The sequence below is a fragment of the Neoarius graeffei genome, chromosome 5 (genome assembly GCF_027579695.1).
Source record: "Neoarius graeffei isolate fNeoGra1 chromosome 5, fNeoGra1.pri, whole genome shotgun sequence".
Taxonomy (NCBI): Eukaryota; Metazoa; Chordata; class Actinopteri; order Siluriformes; family Ariidae; genus Neoarius; species Neoarius graeffei.
In genome coordinates this window covers 99,549,531-99,569,343 of record NC_083573.1, presented here as the reverse complement: position 1 = coordinate 99,569,343, position 19,813 = coordinate 99,549,531, and the positions used below count along the sequence as shown (strand labels likewise).

At 45.0% G+C, this 19,813-nt stretch overlaps 1 protein-coding gene across 1 annotated transcript in view; it reads right to left on the bottom strand.

Annotated features, from left to right (window-relative positions):
* Positions 1 to 19,813, bottom strand: part of LOC132887197 (NACHT, LRR and PYD domains-containing protein 9-like) — a 59,466-nt gene that overhangs the window by 3,578 nt on the left and 36,075 nt on the right. Inside the window, exon 10 of the mRNA XM_060922669.1 lies at positions 1,253 to 1,426. Within this exon, the coding sequence (XP_060778652.1) occupies positions 1,253 to 1,426 (174 nt within the window). The remainder of the gene's footprint in view (positions 1 to 1,252; positions 1,427 to 19,813) is intronic.

The following is a 19,813-nucleotide window of genomic DNA, read 5'->3' as shown; positions in this document are numbered from 1 at the left end:
GCTCACTTCAGCCCGACACGGCTCGCGTTTCGACTACCAAAAACCAGCACGACTCAGCTCGTTTCAGCCCTGCTTAGCCCCTAAAACTCGCACCGTTTTGGAGTGGGGCTGAAGCGAGCCAAACCGAGCCGAGTGAGGCTGGAGGCGTGAGCAGACACTCCCCTGTGCACTGATTGGTGAGGAGGCGTGTCCTCACATGCCCACACACGCCCCGCGAGCGCGCTGGGATCTGTAAACACCGCAAACCCGGAAGAATAATAATTATGAATTACGAGAATTTCTGAAGCCTTATGCGCCTCGCCTCATCTATACGCTCTTGCCAGTATCTGTTGGCGTTGTCAGTGACAACAAGCCACAGCACCAAGACCAGCAACACTAACGACTCCATGTCCTCCATGTTTATTGTTTACTATTCGGGTCGTGAGACTACCGCTTAAAAGATCACTGAATCAGTGACACAGAGCATCGTGGACGAGTTCGCGGAGCGCAAGGCTCGCCGTATGCCCTTCAAATAATGCGCGCAGTAGGCTATTGATGTTTTATTATGAGCCATGTACAGTATGTCGCCGAATGTTTTTTTATTTGAGTTACATGTTCGTTTGAAGGACTTAATGTACAAAATAACATAGTTGCACCCCGTAGTGTTGAAATTGGTAAACACAGTGCATTCAGTGAGGTTTGCACCGCCCTCCTTTTATTTCTGACTCTTCCTGTCACCGTTGCAACCTCTGAGCGCTCATTCGTATGCCCTTCAAATAATGTGCGCAGTATAGGCTATTGATGTTTTATTATGAGCCATGTACAGTATCCTAATGTTTTTTGTTTCTGAGTTACATGTTCGTTTGAAGGACTTGATGTACTAAATAACATAGTTGCACCCGGTAGTGTTGAAATTGGTAAACACCGCAGTTGCGGACATTTTGTAGCCTAAAATGATGTTATGATAAGCTTTAATAAAATGCCCGGTCATTTGCCCCGCCCCCGGCCCGGCTCTGACTTGTTCCGCCACTGTCACTGATGTCACTGTTTGCGCTGCTTAACGACATCACGTGACGTCCACCCACTTTCGCTAACTCCACCCAATGTGTCCACCCACTTCCAGCCAGCACGGTTCAGCGCGGTTGTAGTCGAAATGCAACTTCAATAGCCCCACTCAGCTCGACTCAGCTCGACTCGGCACGGCACGGCTCAGCCGCGTTTGTAGTGGAAAAGCGGCATTACTGTGTGTGTGTGTGTGTGTATACACACCTACCTCAGTATCTCCAGTGTACAGTGTGGATTCTCCAGTCCAGCAGAGAGCAGCTTCACTCCTGAATCCTGCAGGTTGTTTCCACTCAGGTCCAGTTCTCTCAGTCTGGAGGAGTTTGAGCTGAGAACTGAGGACAGAACTCTACAGCTTTCCTCTGTCAGATTACACTCACACAGACTGGAAGAGAAATGATGAAATATCAGAACACTGACCTCAAACACACAAACACAGCCATAATACAACTAAACTTTACCATGTAACAGAAATGTGAGTGTTTCTCTCACACACAGAAATCAGAGGACAGGACGCCACATCAGCACATTTACAGGAGCAGCGACGTCTTTCTGCACTCCACAATCTCTCAGCTACAATTTATTATCACACCATTAGCTCATGCACATAACCGACATCTATGAGAGCGAGCAGCCTATAGACACTACACTCTGATCTGTGTTCAAATTTCTACAAACAAAACACACAGTCAAGAGCGGGATGGAGGAAGGAGCAGAAAGATCAGAAGATAAAGTTCAGAGATCCACTGGTACTGCTGAGAGTATTGATTTATAATGGACTTATTTTGATCTGATGTAGTTCTATGTGCTCTTTGCTCTGTCTTATGGAAATATTTTATTCAGGATTCAACCCACATGCTCAGTTTTGTCCTTGATTTTCGATATAACTATTTTCTTCAATTTTTATTTTAACTTGGCTGTGAATAAATGTAAGTACAGTGGGACCACCGTATCCGCTGACTGTCACTGCAGTTTCAGTTATCCGCAGTTTTCCCCCGGTCAAAAATATGAAGAGGAAACATCAGAATCCCATTTATGAGAGAGAGAGAGAGAGAGAGAGAGAGAGAGTCTGAAATAGAGAGAGAATTGAATTGAATTTTAAAAAAGATGTTTATTTACAATACCTCAAAGCATAACAGCAAATAGATAATTAAGATGAATAAATAAATAAATAAATAAATAAAATAAAAGAGAACCCACACCATTCCATGAAGGCAAGCTAGTGAAAGTGAATGAAAATCCTGGATTTTATCATTGCTGTAGTAATCATTATTACAACCCCGATTCCAAAAAAGTTGGGACAAAGTACAAATTGTAAATAAAAACGGAATGCAATGATGTGGAAGTTTCAAAATTCCATATTTTATTCAGAATAGAACATAGATGACATATCAAATGTTTAAACTGAGAAAATGTATCATTTAAAGAGAAAAATTAGGTGATTTTAAATTTCATGACAACAACACATCTCAAAAAAGTTGGGACAAGGCCATGTTTACCACTGTGAGACATCCTCTTTTCTCTTTACAACAGTCTGTAAACGTCTGGGGACTGAGGAGACAAGTTGCTCAAGTTTAGGGATAGGAATGTTAACCCATTCTTGTCTAATGTAGGATTCTAGTTGCTCAACTGTCTTAGGTCTTTTTTGTCGTATCTTCCGTGTAATGATGTGCCAAATGTTTTCTATGGGTGAAAGATCTGGACTGCAGGCTGGCCAGTTCAGTACCCGGACCCTTCTTCTACGCAGCCATGATGCTGTAATTGATGCAGTATGTGGTTTGGCATTGTCATGTTGGAAAATGCAAGGTCTTCCCTGAAAGAGACGTTGTCTGGATGGGAGCATATGTTGCTCTAGAACCTGGATAAACCTTTCAGCATTGATGGTGTCTTTCCAGATGTGTAAGCTGCCCATGCTACACACACTAATGCAACCCCATACCATCAGAGATGCAGGCTTCTGAACTGAGCGCTGATAACAACTTGGGTCGTCCTTCTCCTCTTTAGTCCGAATGACATGGCGTCCCTGATTTCCATAAAGAACTTCAAATTTTGATTCGTCTGACCACAGAACAGTTTTCCACTTTGCCACGGTCCATTTTAAATGAGCCTTGGCCCAGAGAAGACGTCTGCGCTTCTGGATCATGTTTAGATACGGCTTCTTCTTTGAACTATATAGAGTTTTAGCTGGCAACGGCGGATGGCACAGTGAATTGTGTTCACAGACTGTAAGAATATAATCCTGAATACTCCTAAACCTACTCTTGTAAATGCGCGGCCCAAGGGTGACTGTCGTGTAGTGTAGCAGTTTAGGGTTAACTTTAGGCCAGAGATAATACGTGCTGCTCTGTACATTTTGTACTTTTCACATGTTCTGTTCCCGTTTCATATTCTGATTTTGTCTATGTTTTTGTGTGAAACATCTTGTTGAACTGTGCATAACTCCTGTGTGACCTTGATACTGAGTGTGCAAAACACATTCCATAACTTTCCACTGCTGATACTCCCTATGAAGTGTATATAAACGCCCTGACGCAGTTGTGTGTCGGGACACGCCGAGAATAAACCAGATTGATTTAACTCATGTGGTTCGCTCTCTTCTTGTCCTCGGAGATCTCCTGGTAACGCATCTGAACAGCACGCAGCGCAATCTTAACAATTTGGTGACCCCGACGTGATACTCTCAATCAGGTAAGACATGTTTGATTGACTACCTGGTTGGAAGTAGTTCCGTAGTGCCCTAAGGAGGGCTTTGTTTTCCCTGGTTCGAGTCCAGGAAGAGCGCGCTATAGAAATTTGTGTAGTGCCCTAAGGAGGGCTTTGTTTTCCCTGGTTCGAGTCCAGGAAGAGCGTGCTATAGAAATTTAGATAAATATCTGCTGTTTGTTTCTGTTCAGATCCGTTTGCTTTACTGTACGATGGGGGGCTCGTATCCTAAACCTGAGGTCACAGACACCCCGGCGGAATGGATGAATAAGTGTGGTTTAGGCTATTACGTTACGCCGTGGCTGGACAATTTGGCTGGGTGGACGGAGGCAAATCCTCAGATTCCATCGTATCCCCGTGATGGGACGTTTAATCCAGGCTTTCTTGCTTCAGCGCACCGTATGATTTATGAAAGCTTAGGCGATCCGGATTGGGACCGCCCTTATATGCGCGCAGGGTATGAGAAATGGTTTGACATGAAGAAGGTATGGGATAAATCAAAGGGTGTTTACACCCCGAGACCTGTTTTAAAGACTATTCCAAAACCAAAACTTTCTCAGTTAACCTCCCATGTAAAGCGAGGGAGGAATAGTTACGTCCCACTCATTCCTCGTCTCATATACATGTCCAGTAAATTTGTTAGCACATGATTTAATGTGCAAATTAGAAGTAAATCTCACATCCACTCTAGATGGACTAACTATTGAAGTAAGTGAAATGTGCGGTGTGCAGTATGGGTTTGGAAGCCCTCTGTATGTGTATGTCTGGCAGCTCTGTTCAGATCAGCTCGCACACTTGAACACCTCATCAGTTGACACAGATTATATGATGAGGAGCGTTTGCTCGAAATAGTCGATGTGTTGCAACCTAGAAATGACGTCGCTATGAATATAAAGGAAGAAATAGCTCCGGCTCAGGAAGGTGGCCGTCCGCGTCAGCGCACCGTGTCGACATTTTTTTGGAGGGACACACCGAATGCTTTGCAGCTCCTGCGTGAGCAGTTAACTAGGTATTTACTGGCTATGAAACAAGCGAACCGTGATCTGTCGCAGGTTACTAACTGTAAACAGGAAAAGTCAGAAGTGACGTCGGCCTTTTGGAAACGTTTTGGTGAAGTTTGGCAGCACCTGGGTGGGTTAGAATTGGACATGACTCAACCCAATCCAATGTTCCTGTCCACTTTTTTATCTAACTGCCGCCCTGAGGTTCAGAACGTTTTGAAACATCACTTGAGCGATAGGACTCATTTGGTCCTTCGCCAAGCGGGTGAACGGTTGAGGACAATGGAAAGTGATGGGTTGTTAGATTGTAAGACTAATAAAGCATGTTTATCTGTGGCCCCACAGGGCCCCGGGTCGTATCGTCATAATAATGACAAAACACGCACCGGGCCTCGCACATGGTCGGGTGGGAAACCGGAAGAAAACAGGCAGGTGCCACTATTGTGGAAAGGAGGGCCACTGGATGAGGGAATGCTATGCGCGGCGGAGGGATGAGCAGAGTAGGACGGGAGAATTAGGGGATGTGTTGCAAGGCCAGAATCCCGGACCTAAGGGCTATCGGCAGAATAACGGACAGGACCAGCGCTATCACGCCCCGCTATAGGGCTGCCCCCAGGGTACGGAATCCACAGCCGTTGCCATGTTAAATCTCTCTTTTAGCTCTCCTCGTAATGCGGAGCTCCCTCTTGTGCCTCTGTGTTTGGCAGGAAGGGAGTATCCGTTTATACTTGATACTGGGGCCACTATGTCCTCAGTAGGGAGGGATTATGAGGGTCCTTTATCTACACGGTTTGTTAGCTCTGTGGGGATAGAAGGGGTTCCTTTTGACTCTAGTTGTACACCACCCTTACCTGTCATCTGCACTCTGGACCCTTCATTGCGTTTTTCACACTCTTTCATTTTTATGCCAGAGTGCCCTTTTAATCTTTTAGGTCGCGACCTCATGAGTCTTCTCGGACTCTCGATCTCCTTTAGCGGCTCACACATGATTGTTGATACTCCGGACGGTGCTCCGCCTGATGTTTTTGCTCTATCCAGTTCTGTGCTGCCACATAACATTCTGAACGCTGCTTGTACGTCCCAAGCTTTTTCCCCTGTTCTCTCTGCTCTTCCTAACACCCTGTGGGCGGATCATAAGGACGATGTGGGCTCTGTGAGCTGCTCTCCGTATGAAGCTGTTATTAAACACTCTACACCTGTTTATGTTAAACAATACCCTCTGTCTCCTAGTAAGCTCAATGGTATTGACAATATTCTAAAATCTCTTTTGCAGCAAGGTGTCGTGGTTCCTTGTGTCAGCCCGTATAACACCCCAGTGAACCCGGTCCCAAAACCGGATGGCACATGGCGCCTCACTCAAGATCTACGTAAAATAAATGAACTCATCGTTCCCGTGGCTCCAGTGGTCCCTGACGTTCCTTCTCTTATGTCTTCTATTCCGTGTGACCATGCTTATTTCTCTGTGATTGATTTGTGCTCTGCCTTTTTCAGTGTTCCTGTGGGCCATGAGACTCAGCCCCTGTTTGCTTTCACACACAGGGGAAGACAATACACGTGGACGCGGTTGCCACAGGGTTTCATTGATTCACCGGCGGTCTTCACTGCCGTATTGCGGGACGCGCTGGCTGATCTCTGTCTTCCCCGGGGCTCCACGGTGCTCCAGTACGCGGATGATCTTCTGGTAACGGCGGAGGATCAAGACGCTTGTGCTGCCGCCACATTGTCTCTCCTCACACTCCTGGCGCAGAAGGGTTTCAAGGTCTCCCGCACGAAGTTGCAGTTTTGCCTCACAACTGTTCGCTACTTGGGACATGACCTCTCCCAGGGTTCCAGGAGGCTTAGCCCGGAACGCGTTCAAGTCATTATGGACACTCAGGTACCTGCAACCAAGCACGCTCTCATGGCATTTCTGGGCCTCATCAATTACTGTCGTCAATGGATCCCTGACTGTTCAATCTATGACAAGTGTTTGCGTTCAGCTATAAGTCACTCAGATCCTTTGACTCAGCCCCTGGTCTGGACTGAGGACATGCTAACGGCCTTCAAGGCTCTGAAGCAAGCTTTGTGCTCCGCCCCTGCTCTCGGGCTGCCGAACTATCGTTTGCCGTTTCACCTGTATGTGTGCAATCAGAAGGGGACCGCCTCTGGGGTGCTGGCTCAGGAGCACGGGGGGGGGCATGCGACCTTGCGCGTTTCTGTCTAAAACTCGACGCTGTGGCACAAGGGCTTCCTGGCTGTCTTAGGGCTGTTGCCGCGTGTGCTCTCATGGTCACGGACGCTGAAAAACTTGTTTTGTCGCATCCGCTCATTTTACACACTTCACATGACGTCGTGTACATTCTGCGGAATCTTAGCACTCAGCATTTGTCTGCTCAGCGTCGCTCTGGCTATGAGTTTATTCTTTTGGCCACAGAGCATCTCACTGTTAAGCCCTCCTCGTCGTTTGATTCTGTCGCCCACGCTCTTCAGCGTCTTCTTAACTCACAGGATGACGATGTTGCGTTCGACTCCCATGACTGTCTTTCTAATATCGTTTTTGAGACTAGCATCCGCCCAGACTTACACTCCACCCCTCTTTCTACAGGCGATTCTCTTTTTGTAGATGGTTCCTGTTCCCGCCCTGCGGATGGTGTGTTCCTGTATGGTTACTCTGTTTGTCGCCTCCCTGATGAAATTGTTGAAGCTCATTCTTTGCCTTTTTCTTCTGCTCAGGCTGCGGAGCTCTATGCTTTGACTCGCGCATGTATTTTGGCTCAAGACACAGACGTTACTATTTACACCGACTCACGCTACGCTTTCGGCGTGGCGCACGACTTCGGCCGCATTTGGGCGTCTCGGGGGTTTACGACAGCCGACGGTAAGCCCATTTCTCATTCTTCACTTGTTACTGATTTAATCACCGCCTGTCTCCTTCCGTGCACGTTGGCCATTGTTAAGACACGCGCGCACACAAGAGGGGACTCATTTGAAGTAAAGGGCAATTCATTCGCTGATCGAGTCGCTAAAGCTGCAGCCGCATCCGGTGTCCTGCCTCCAGGCTTTAATTGCGCTTTAGTTTCTACTGATCGCATGGTTAGCGCTGTCTTACCTGACATAGATCTCATTTCTATCCAGGCCTCGGCCTCTGTGGCAGATACACAGTTCTGGGACGCCCAGGGCGCGACAGAGAAGAGTGGCGTTTTGCTTGACGCACAGGGCCGTCTTTGTTTACCTCGTCACTGTACTCCCTTTCTCGTCCGCGAGTTCCATGGTCCCACTCATCGCGGCCGAAGAGGGGTAGTGGAGGATATGAACAGAACATTCTGCATCAATAATTTGCACACAGACGCACACAACATTCTGGACAAGTGTTTAACGTGCGCCCAGAATAATCTATCTAAACCAGGCGCGGTACATCAGCACCTTCCCATACCCGACACGCCTTTCCAAGAATGGCAGATCGACTTCACTCACATGCCAAAGCAGGGCCCGTTCAAATACCTTTTGGTCATGATTGACAAATTTTCACGGTGGATTGAGGCTTTCCCGTGCAGCAAAGAGAACGCCCGAACAGCAGTGAACAAACTTACACAGGAAATTATCCCACGTTACGGTCTTCCGGTAGGAGTTGACTCTGATAAGGGAACGCCGTTCACCTCTAAGGTAACGCAGGAGCTATGTAAAGACCTCAAGATCAATTGGCGTTTTCATATCCCATACCATCCACAGTCCTCTGGCATTGTGGAGCGCGCGAATAGAACAATTAAGGGTAAGTTGCGTAAGGCTATGCAAGACGCAGGCACGAAAAATTGGGTCCAAGTTTTACCGTTGGTCCTCGCTGATATGCGCATGACTGCTCAGGTCGCTCTCGACAATTTATCTCCGTACGAGCTCGTCATGGGACGCCCCTTTCCTGTCCCTTGGCGTAGAGGCATGCAGGTTATAGGAACGGGTGATCTTGAAGTACATCTCAGCGAGTACGCGGTGGGTCTCATGCGGGTGCTGGATGAGTATTGGGCGAGAGTAAATTCCAAAAAGCCTCCCATTCCAGAGGCACACACTCACCCCTTTGAGGTAGGGGACAGAGTTTTAGTAAAGAGATTCGCTAAACTAAACGCTCCCATGGAGGAGTCACCCTACAGTGGGCCCACCGATGTACTCGCTGTAACTCGCACGGCTGTACTAACGGACCTTTTTCCACAGTGGATCCATGCCAGCAGAATAAAGAAGGCTCCAATGTAATAGAAATCTATATTGTTGATGCTTAACAGACTTTTGTGTTTCAGAAAGTTGCTGTGACAATAGCTGACGGCCTTTTCAGGGATCCCCTTCCAGCATCTGGAGCAATCCAGTTTCGGCTGATCTACAAAGAGGGGATGGTTGGTGAGTCTTGCAAAGTTCTGGGCTGAAGAGTCTGAAAAGCACGGGAGCCTGTGATATTTTTCGCCGTCTGCACCCTGTGAGCATTAGAGAACAAAGTCAGTGACCAGTATGACTTTCTTCATCATCGTGCTGATCTCAACGCTTGGGGCAGGGTTACCCGCACAAGCAATACACCGGGACCCAAGGGATAACGAGTTTTGGAAATATATAAACTTCACTGTAAAAACATCAATGAATATGAGTATACCTTGTTATGTGTGTTCTTTGTTACCCCATGACAGCAGCGATCCTTTTCCGGTCCGAATAGCCCCGTCTAACTACTCTAAGGTTAATATGACATGGCTCAGCCTGTGGCCCGTTTCTTTTCCGTTGTTGCATGGATCGTATATATAATATGATGATCTCGCACACAGGTTATATCCCTGTGTCGGCCAAGACTGGGGTGTGAATAATACTCTGGGCTTGCGTCAGAGTATTAAAGAGGGGATTGTAAGAATATAATCCTGAATACTCCTAAACCTACTCTTGTAAATGCGCGGCCCAAGGGTGACTGTCGTGTAGTGTAGCAGTTTAGGGTTAACTTTAGGCCAGAGATAATACGTGCTGCTCTGTACATTTTGTACTTTTCACATGTTCTGTTCCCGTTTCATATTCTGATTTTGTCTATGTTTTTGTGTGAAACATCTTGTTGAACTGTGCATAACTCCTGTGTGACCTTGATACTGAGTGTGCAAAACACATTCCATAACTTTCCACTGCTGATACTCCCTATGAAGTGTATATAAACGCCCTGACGCAGTTGTGTGTCGGGACACGCCGAGAATAAACCAGATTGATTTAACTCATGTGGTTCGCTCTCTTCTTGTCCTCGGAGATCTCCTGGTAACGCATCTGAACAGCACGCAGCGCAATCTTAACACAGACAATGTTCTCTGGAAATATTCCTGAGCCCATTTTGTGATTTCCAATACAGAAGCATGCCTGTATGTGATGCAGTGCCGTCTAAGGGCCCGAAGATCACGGGCACCCGGTATGGTTTTCCGGCCTTGACCCTTACGCACAGAGATTCTTCCAGATTCTCTGAATCTTTTGATGATATTATGCACTGTAGATGATGATATGTTCAAACTCTTTGCAATTTTACACTGTCGAACTCCTTTCTGATATTGCTCCACTATTTGTCGGCACAGAATTAGGGGGATTGGTGATCCTCTTCCCATCTTTACTTCTGAGAGCCGCTGCCACTCCAAGATGCTCTTTTTATACCCAGTCATGTTAATGACCTATTGCCAATTGACCTAATGAGTTGCAATTTGGTCCTCCAGCTGTTCCTTTTTTGTACCTTTAACTTTTCCAGCCTCTTATTGCCCCTGTCCCAACTTTTTTGAGATGTGTTGCTGTCATGAAATTTCAAAGGAGCCAATATTTGGCATGAAATTTCAAAATGTCTCACTTTCGATATTTGATATGTTGTCTATGTTCTATTGTGAATACAATATCAGTTTTTGAGATTTGTAAATTATTGCATTCCATTTTTATTTACAATTTGTACTTTGTCCCAACTTTTTTGGAATCGGGGTTGTACATTGTGGCTTCCTTTTTGCTTGACTTTGTTTTTCCTCCTAATGTAAATGGGCATTTTTTTCTTGGCTCAAAATGAAGTTTAAAAGCTGATATTCAGCTTGCTTTCTTCTTAAATATTTTACACCCAGGATAAACATTCGCACTGAATACCTTTGATTAAAACAGCAGCAGCAACAACAACAACAACCAGTCTGCAAGAAGGTAAAAAGGGGTTTTCGTCTGGAGCACTGCATCAAAATATGAAAAGCAGTCTCCCTCTGGAGGCAAAAAGGACACTCGTGGCTGGTCTCTGGACACAGAAAGGAGATTAAAGCATTAACAGTAATAATTCCATGCAGGTTTCTCCAGCATACATCTCCAGCTCTTTTAGTGAATGGAGGCTTATACAGCGCTCTCCACTGTTGTTGCTCTTCCTTACTCAACCCGAGGACAATACACCAGGGTGTGTCAACTCTACCATGGAGCCATTTCTTATTAAAAGCCTTCACACAAACCTGACACAGACTTTTACCAGAGACAACATACAAGTTCATATTCATAATGTTTTATACACTAAAACGTGACCAGTGCTTCCCTCTAGGTGTGGAAACAGTAACAGTTCAGGGAAAGGATCTTCATCAGGCTCCTCCGTTCCTCCACAGGACTCCACCAGCATTTCCTTTTCCTCACGTGAAAGGAGAGTGTAGGGGAGCGGCCAAGCCGTAGTCCTAGTAACCATTTTTGAACATACCAATCTCTGTACTCTACACCATGTTCTATCTCCACCCATTCTTCTGACTCCCTGAAACAGTACTGGACAGAGACGATACCGGATACCAGGTACAGTGATGTCATGACTGCTTTAAACTCGCAGCATAACCGAAATTCTCCCTCTCTGGCAGTGGATTCCACATGTGAAAGAGAGAAGCCATGCATTGGTACTACAGAAGGACAGAGAACAAAGAATGAGCTATTGATACTGGACTTTAGCCAAAGTTCAATGTATTTGACCTTCGCAGAGTTGTAATAATAACTGAACCGGTTAGTTACTGCCACCCACACAGTGTTTCAAAGAGAAAAGGCAACCGGATCCCTTTTCCCTTTTTCAACGTCGATAAATTATAACCAAGATTCCTTCTAGATCATCGGACAACTGACGGGACACCGAGGATCTTCAGCTGACGAGCTGTAAGGAACAAAACCATCTTCTTCCTGGATCTGCATTCCGCGCTATCCTCGGAGAAGGCACTTTCAATCACTAACAAGAGCAATCACCCCAAGTGAGGCTAGCATCTGGGCAAAATTGTTAGTTTTTGCTTGTAGCTAGTTAATGTGAAGAGTGTTGTTTATTTGAATTCATTTATGATTTAAATGTGATTCCATCCAAGATGGCACCGCAGACGGCTGCCATGGGACTTTGCTCTCTTGTACTTCTGTACTATGAAAGCTAAGTCGAACCGGAGTCAAATTCCTCGTGTGTAACATACCTGGCAATAAAGTGCTTCTGATTCTGAAATGTATGCATTTTGATTCACATGAAGGTCGGTCTTAGACTGCGTGTTGTTGATTTACTTTGTTTACTATCTGTATTTAGTTAGATTGTGCATTCTCTCTCTCTCTTCTTAACTTCCTCACATGCGCTGTGCTGACCAGTTTGGGTTTAAGGCCTAGCCAAGGCTAGTTTAACTACAGATTCCTTTGTTCTTATTTATCGTGTGCTCTCCTTGTAGGCACGGCCTGGCATGGCTCGTGCATTCCATTCACATTCCATACACACACACACACACACACACACACAACCACGTGATTTCCCTCTCACATTTTAACATCCACTCGCCCTACACTGTAACACTGGCTATAGCTTATTACTTCTGATCACCATTAGTGCCTTAATTATCATACACACTACTGATTCTTATTTGTATATATTGTATCATTTATATTGAATTATCCCTTGGCTGCTATTGTTGCTATATCTGATCAGTATTAGTTCGCTAATTCTTGTCAGCTATTTCAATAAATGGTATCTTTGGAATAAATTGTGTCCTGTTTATTGTTACAATATTCACTGAAGTGCCAACCTCTGCTGAGAAAAGTACTCTAATGGCCTTCACCCATTTGGTTGTATGAATGTTATAGATCTCGAGTAAATGAATTACATTAGAGCTACAATACTCACTAAACTATAGCAACATCACCACCAAGTTATTCCATTGATTTTAATAGTTTAGCTATGAGCTATTAGACACTTGAATTAATGGTTAATGAATTTATGAGACTGATTAATGGATTTATGAGACTGATCCCTTTTTATATGAGACTGATTTGATAAGCCCATTGCACCCACAAGAGAGTCCCACTTTTAGAGTAGTTGTGTTACAATCCATACAGATCTCAGTCCCTGACATGCAATGACTCCATCAGTGTTCTGAAGATCAGGTCCAGCCAGGTCCACTCAGTGTCCCAGAGTGGTGAGTCCAGACATGATGAGTCCTGGTGAGCGTAGTGCCTGCAATGCCCGGTCATGCTCTATGAATCAGCAGCTCCTTTCACAGCCAGTATAAAGAGTCTGTAGCTGTGGCCCTTTGCACCTTAAAAAGCTTCCACAATTTAGAAGGAATGTGATAAAAACAGGTAATCTGGAGGTGTTTAATCTTCTCGGATGGACTTGGAATGGAGATTTGTCAAGTTTCAGGTCTCCAAAAGTTCTTAAAATTGCACTTGTCACAGGTTTCCAACTAAAACACATTGAACTATTTAAAATCTTTTGTCAAAACTGGAAACAAAAGACAGCGGTTCTGCTCTGAAGGTGCACAAGATCTTGCCCACCTTCTTCCTTAGGAAAATATAGCACAATATGTGGCACACAGAGTAACTTGTTGCAAAAAAGTTCAATAAAATTGACTGTATTTTTTCTAAAATTGTCATTGGTGTGTCAATACAGGCTATTTTGTGCCAAAAAGAGGATGACACTAGATTAACAATAAGTGTGTGCCTATTGGTAATAGGACTTCAACCAGCATCATCACAAACATTGGCACCCTACAGGGATGCATCCTCAGCCCCATCCTCTACACCCTGTTCACCCATGACTGTGTCATCTCCCACAAGGACAACATCCTGAAGTTCGTGGACGACACCGCAGTGATAGGACGCATCACTGGCAGAGACGAAATAGCCTACAGGAGGGAGGTGGCCAGTCTGGTGTCATGGTGTGAGGACAACAACCTCACCCTCAACACTGACAAGACGAAGGAGATGATAGTGGACATGAGGAAGGAGAGGAGACCTCATCGGCCACTGTTCATCCAGGAGCTTGAGGTGGAGAGGGTGAGCTATTTCAAATACCTGGGTGTTCACATCAGTGAGGACCTCACATGAACACTTAACACCACACAGCTGGTTAGGAAGGCTCAACAGCGACTGTACTTTCTGAGAAGTCTGAGGAAGTTTGGTATGTCGCCCAAGATCCTCAGCAACTTCTACAGCTGCATGATTGAGGGTATCCTAACCAACTGCATCACTTTATGGTACGGTAGCGCTACAGCTATGGACCACAAACACCTGCAGAGGGTGGTGAAGACTGCTGAGAGGATCACCAAAACTCCACTGCCCTCTCTGCAGAGCATCTACCACTGCAGAGTCCACAGGAGAGCTGCCTCCATCCCAGCACGGACTGTTCACACTTCTACCCTCAGGCTGGAGGTACAGAAGTGTGAAATGTAAGACTGTCAGACTAAAGAACTCTTTCTTTCCCTTCGCTATCAGACTCCTGAACAGCTGATAGGCATCTATAACCATGGACTACTGTCCTTGACTGTTTACATCTGCTTACATTTGTTTGCACGTTTGCACATTACTGCCCTTTTTGCTGCTATGTCCGATCATTGCCTTATTTTTGTATTACACTACCTATTTTGCATTACATTTACCTTCATTTTGTACTATTCTGGGTGGTTTTTTTTTTTGCTTTTATTTTGCACTATATTGCCTTTACTTTGTATTATTTCTTCCTCCTATTTATTTATTTGTAATTGGCATTCATGGTGGACAGCAAACTAAGAATTTCATTGTGCAAGAGGACATGTCCTTACTGTGCATATGACCAGGGCCGTCGACAGGGGGGGACAACCGGGTATTTTGTCCCGGGCCCAGGCATGAGGGGGGGCCCAGAACTGGTCCCTCATGAAGATGCCATTAATCATTCTGTTTCATTTCAAAATGTGTTGATTTGGGGGAGAAAAATGTGCTATATTTGCATTCAATGAATGATTTCTGGTTCTTTTGCCTTTATTGTCTTCGAAAATAGATTCAAGAACCCACCTACCACCCCTAATGCAGAAATGGTTTGGTCTTTGATTAAGGCGCCAAATAACACGGCACTATTCCATCATAACGCTTCGACAATAAGCGTGCGAGCCCGTTTGCCAACATGCACAAGTCAGGAGCAAAGAAAAGAAAAGAGAAAAAGAGATGAAGAAGCCAAGAGCCTCAGGGGCTCACTGCATAGATATTTTAGAAAAGATTCAGATGATGCAGCAGGTGGTGAAGGCAGTGGGGCAGCTGAGCCAGGTAAGACACAGATAACTTTTTTCCAGCCCCGTAATGTAACCCCAGCACGCACAACGTGCCATTCATAATTATAAAGTAGGGGATAGCAGGGTACACTGAGTGAACACTGAAATGCACAGGGCATTGAATTATTTCATAAACATATCGGTTTAATAACACTGTGTTGCATATATCTCAATGAAGCAAAGAATAGCACATTGGCCCGCAATCATATCCAAATGTTTTAGGCACGCTTGCTGAGCTGGACTCCGGTTAGCTGAAAGCCCGTGGAACGCTGCCTCTTGTTAATTAAACCTTATTTTGTTGGAAATCATTCCGTGTAGATACGACGGCATGTGAAATTGCCAGCTAGATAGAGTTTAATGTAACGAATGGGCTATAAATGGGGTGTTTTGAGGTTAGTCTGTTGCAAAACATTAAACTTTCGCTTAGACTGGATACTCTTCAAACAATTCCCTTGCTCAAGTGAAAAATGATAGGCCTGTATGAAAAGCGCAATTAATGAAAGTAGCCTAATAAGCCCTAAATGAATAAAACAACCTCTGTTTTATTGTTGTTGCTTACACGTTAAGATTTTGAAATCTTCTCGGTCCAGTTCTATATCCAGGGAACATTGTAATCCTTTTGGTTTATCTGTAATAAACGTGTCAGCCCCCAGGTCAGATAGGCTAATGTTACGTGGTTGGGAGGGTGTCAATTTTTTTTTGTAACATTCTAAATCGAGTACGGAAAGGACATTTATGAAAAACAAGACAAAAAAAATACACTGAAAAACTCACTGTACACATCACTAAATGTTGAAATAAAATGGTTGACTGTTATAATGGGCTTGGAATACCTGTTATTTAAGGGTTGGAGTGAATGGAGACTGTGAAAAGAGGGGTTGGGTGTGGGTGGTTGCTGTGTGGCGATGTGCGTGCGCGCGTATGTGTGTGTGTGGGGTGGGGTGGGGGCACTCAGATTATTTTGTCCCGGGCCCAGCCAAAGCTGTCAACGGCCCTGCATATGACAATAAATACTTTGAACTTGAACTGTCATAAGACACTTTACTTTTGTCTAAATTACCTTTTAATCTTTCGATGGCCCCTCCCCAGTTCTTTTGCACCACTACATCAGTTCCCAGGTACACTCCCAGATATTTAAAAACATTTTTTTTCCCATAACAGTCCTCCTGAGAGTTTTGGCACATCAGCTGACCATTACCCAGATAAAAGGGATTTGCTTTTGCTCCAATTAATTTTTGCTTTTCAGTATTCTCGCCATGACTGCTTTTTGTTCTCTACTTTCAAATCTCAGTTGAAGACTTCTCTCTTCCATGAACAGTTTTCTTTCTCTCTTACTGCTTTTTTTCTCCATGTCCATACACCCATGTTCAAATATGAAGAGAAAACATTGGTAGTACTAGTAAGACAGATATCAGGCTAAGAGGTCTTGTGCAAGTGTGCTACATACAAATAAGTAAGGGCAACTATGTTCTCTCACAGATTTGTTCGAACACACACACACAGAAACCTCTCTCTCTCACACACACACACACACACACACACACACACACACACACACACAAAGGTATTGTCATGCAGATATGCAAATACACAAACATACACACAAGATTTGCCATCATTCATGCCCAGAGCAGCCCCATAACACTGCACTTGCCAGCTCTCAGAAAACTTGTAATTACCCATTCTTGCATTTGTAGTACTGCAATGTGTGCTCACGCCGATTATTATCATTATTATTTTAGTTCTGCATAGGTACTGTATGGCGTAGCCCAACATGCTAATGTCAGATAGTTCAGTGATGGCAGATGCCACAGAAATCACCTCAGACACATCACACGCATGTTTTGTCTCACTTAAATTCAACAACATCAAACTCACACTGGTTTGAACATTTTGACTTAATTTTATATTTTAGAAAAGAAAGGAGGGAAAATACTGTGGAACCAGCAATATTTTTCCATACTCTGTTTTCCTTTTCCCATAACAATCCAGACCTGGAAATTACTAAAATTAAATTCCAGAATTTTCCATACTGAGCAGAAACCCTGTTGGAAGGAGTGAAGAGAGAAAACACACTGGTAAGTGATCCACTGATTGGTAAGTGATCAGCCAAATTAATCGCCCTTTCCACTGTGTTCAGAAACAGAACCACTGCACTGTTCATCATGGATACTGCCAGAATGTTCTCATGGCCCACCACTTCCCCCAAAGCCAGACTGCAGTCCTCCACACAAGCACCGGTCACCACTTTAACTGCATGGTGGTGCATTAGTGAGTCAAATACTACAGTACTGGTGCTGACACCAAGAAACCTTCCTCTATTGTCCAGAGAGATGGTTGGCTCCTATCTGGGGTTTTGGTTCTCCATGTTAGATCTTTGAACATATCCCCCACAAACACAGTGGTCTCTCTGTATTCCAAATGCATGACTTTTAGGTGGTGTTTAGACCGTATCCGTATCATTTTCGTCACGGATGCACTGTCCGTGCACATTAAAACGCCGGGAAACGACTCCACAGGCGGAACAGTTTGAATCCGCCAGGGCCCACGTATTCAACCTAGTACGTATCTGATCCGGTGCTGTGTAAACATTGAGGAACGAGGATACGCAGTGCTGAGCTCTAGCTGACATCGTCATTGGACAACGTCACTGTGACATCCACCTTCCTGATTCGCTGGCGTTGGTCATGCCACGTTGGTCATGTGACGCGACTGCTGAAAAACGGTGCGGACGGCTCAGTCCCGAATCACTGCTCGTGCGCTTCACTCGCGCGCTCTGTGAGCTGCGCAGGGCCGGAGTGCGCACCCTCCAGAGGGCACTCGCTGTTCAGGGTGGAGTGATTTGGAGCGCAGGATGCCTGAGTGCGGAGGAGGAAGCGTTGAGCCGCACTGAGGTTTATTTACACATTTCAACTTACGTGCCATCTAATTAGTCATGTGATTAGCGTATCCGTGCATTGGCGTTGCTGTGTGCACGCGAATCGTGTATTGGCGTTGCTGTGTGCATGCGAATCGTTTTAAAAACGTTAATCTGATGATCCGCTGATACGGTCTAATGTAAACACCACCTTAGTATATTACTGCTATGTTCAACACGTGCAATTATTTTGCATGTGCATTAGTAGTAATGTTGTGGTTTACTGAAGATAGATAGAGCTTGATTTTCATTGTTTTAGAAACAACGAAACAGTTTAGCAGCTCTCGGTACTGGCAGTGCAAAATGCAAAATAGACACAAGAACAAATAACACAAAAAGAATAAATCAATAAATCAATATAAAATAAAAGGCATTTTCCTTGGGGGAGGGCGTTTGTTGCCCCTCACTGGTGGAGTTGAGGCAGGGAAGGCGGGGTTGCGCATCTGACCACTTGAGGGTAGAAACTGTTTTTGAGTCTGTTTGGTGCAGCTATGATGAGTCTGTATCTCCTTCCAGAGGGCAGTAGGGAGAACAGATGATGTCCAGGGTGGGTATGGTCCTTTAAAATAGAGCTGGCCTTCTTTTGTAGTCGGTCAATGTAAATGTCTCTGAGGGGAGGTAGTGGTGTATCAATTATGCGCTCTGCCACCCTCACTACCCGCTGCAAGTCCTTCCTCTCCTCCGTGGTGCAGCTGGAAAACCACACCATACATCAGTCGGTCAGGAGACTCTCTATTACAGATTGATAAAAGTTGATCAGCAGGTGGCGAAGGAGACGAGCTTGCTTTAACTTCCTAAGGAAGTAAAGCCTCTGTTGGGCTTTCCCCACCTGGTGGGAGATGTTAGTGATCCATGTGAGATCAGCCAAGATGTGGACATTGATGAACTTGAAGGTCTCCACCTCCTCACCGTGTATGCAGAGGGCAGAGTGTTTGGTGCACCTCAATCTTCTAAAATCCACCATCATTTCCTTAGTTTTTGAAATGTTTAAGTCCAGGTTATTGTCTGAACACCATTTTGCCATTTTGTCAATTGCTGCACCTCTTCCCTGTAGGCTCTCTCATTGTTATTAGTTATCCTTCCCACTATCGTGGTATTGTCAGCAAATTTGACAATGGTGTTACTGGTGTGGATGGGGGAACAGTCATGGTGAAGAGGGAGTAGAGGAGGGGGTTGAGGACACACCCCTGTGGTGTGCCTGTGTTCAAGATAAGAGTGGACAATGTGTAAAGTCCAATCGTGACATTCTGTGGTCTGTTACTTAGGAAATCCAATATCCAAGTGCACAGCGAACGGCCTAAGCCCAGGTCACTCAGTTTTTGAACTAGCCTGTGGGGAATAATTGTTTTAAAGGTGAAGCTAAAATCCACAAACAGCATTCTCATGTCAGTGTTTTTCTGATCCAAGTGAGTGAAAACTGTGGGGAGAGCTGTGATTATTGCATCCTCTGTTGACCCGTTCGCTCTATAAGCGTACTGATATTGGTTGAGGTCAGCAGGGATGGCCATTTTAATGTGAGAGAGGATGAGTCTCTTGAAACATTTAGTAATGATGGGGATTAGGGCAACTGGGCGATAGTCACTGAGGCAGTTCACTGTACTTTTCTTCGGTATTGGGATGATGGTAGCTAATTTCAAGCAAGTGGGGAC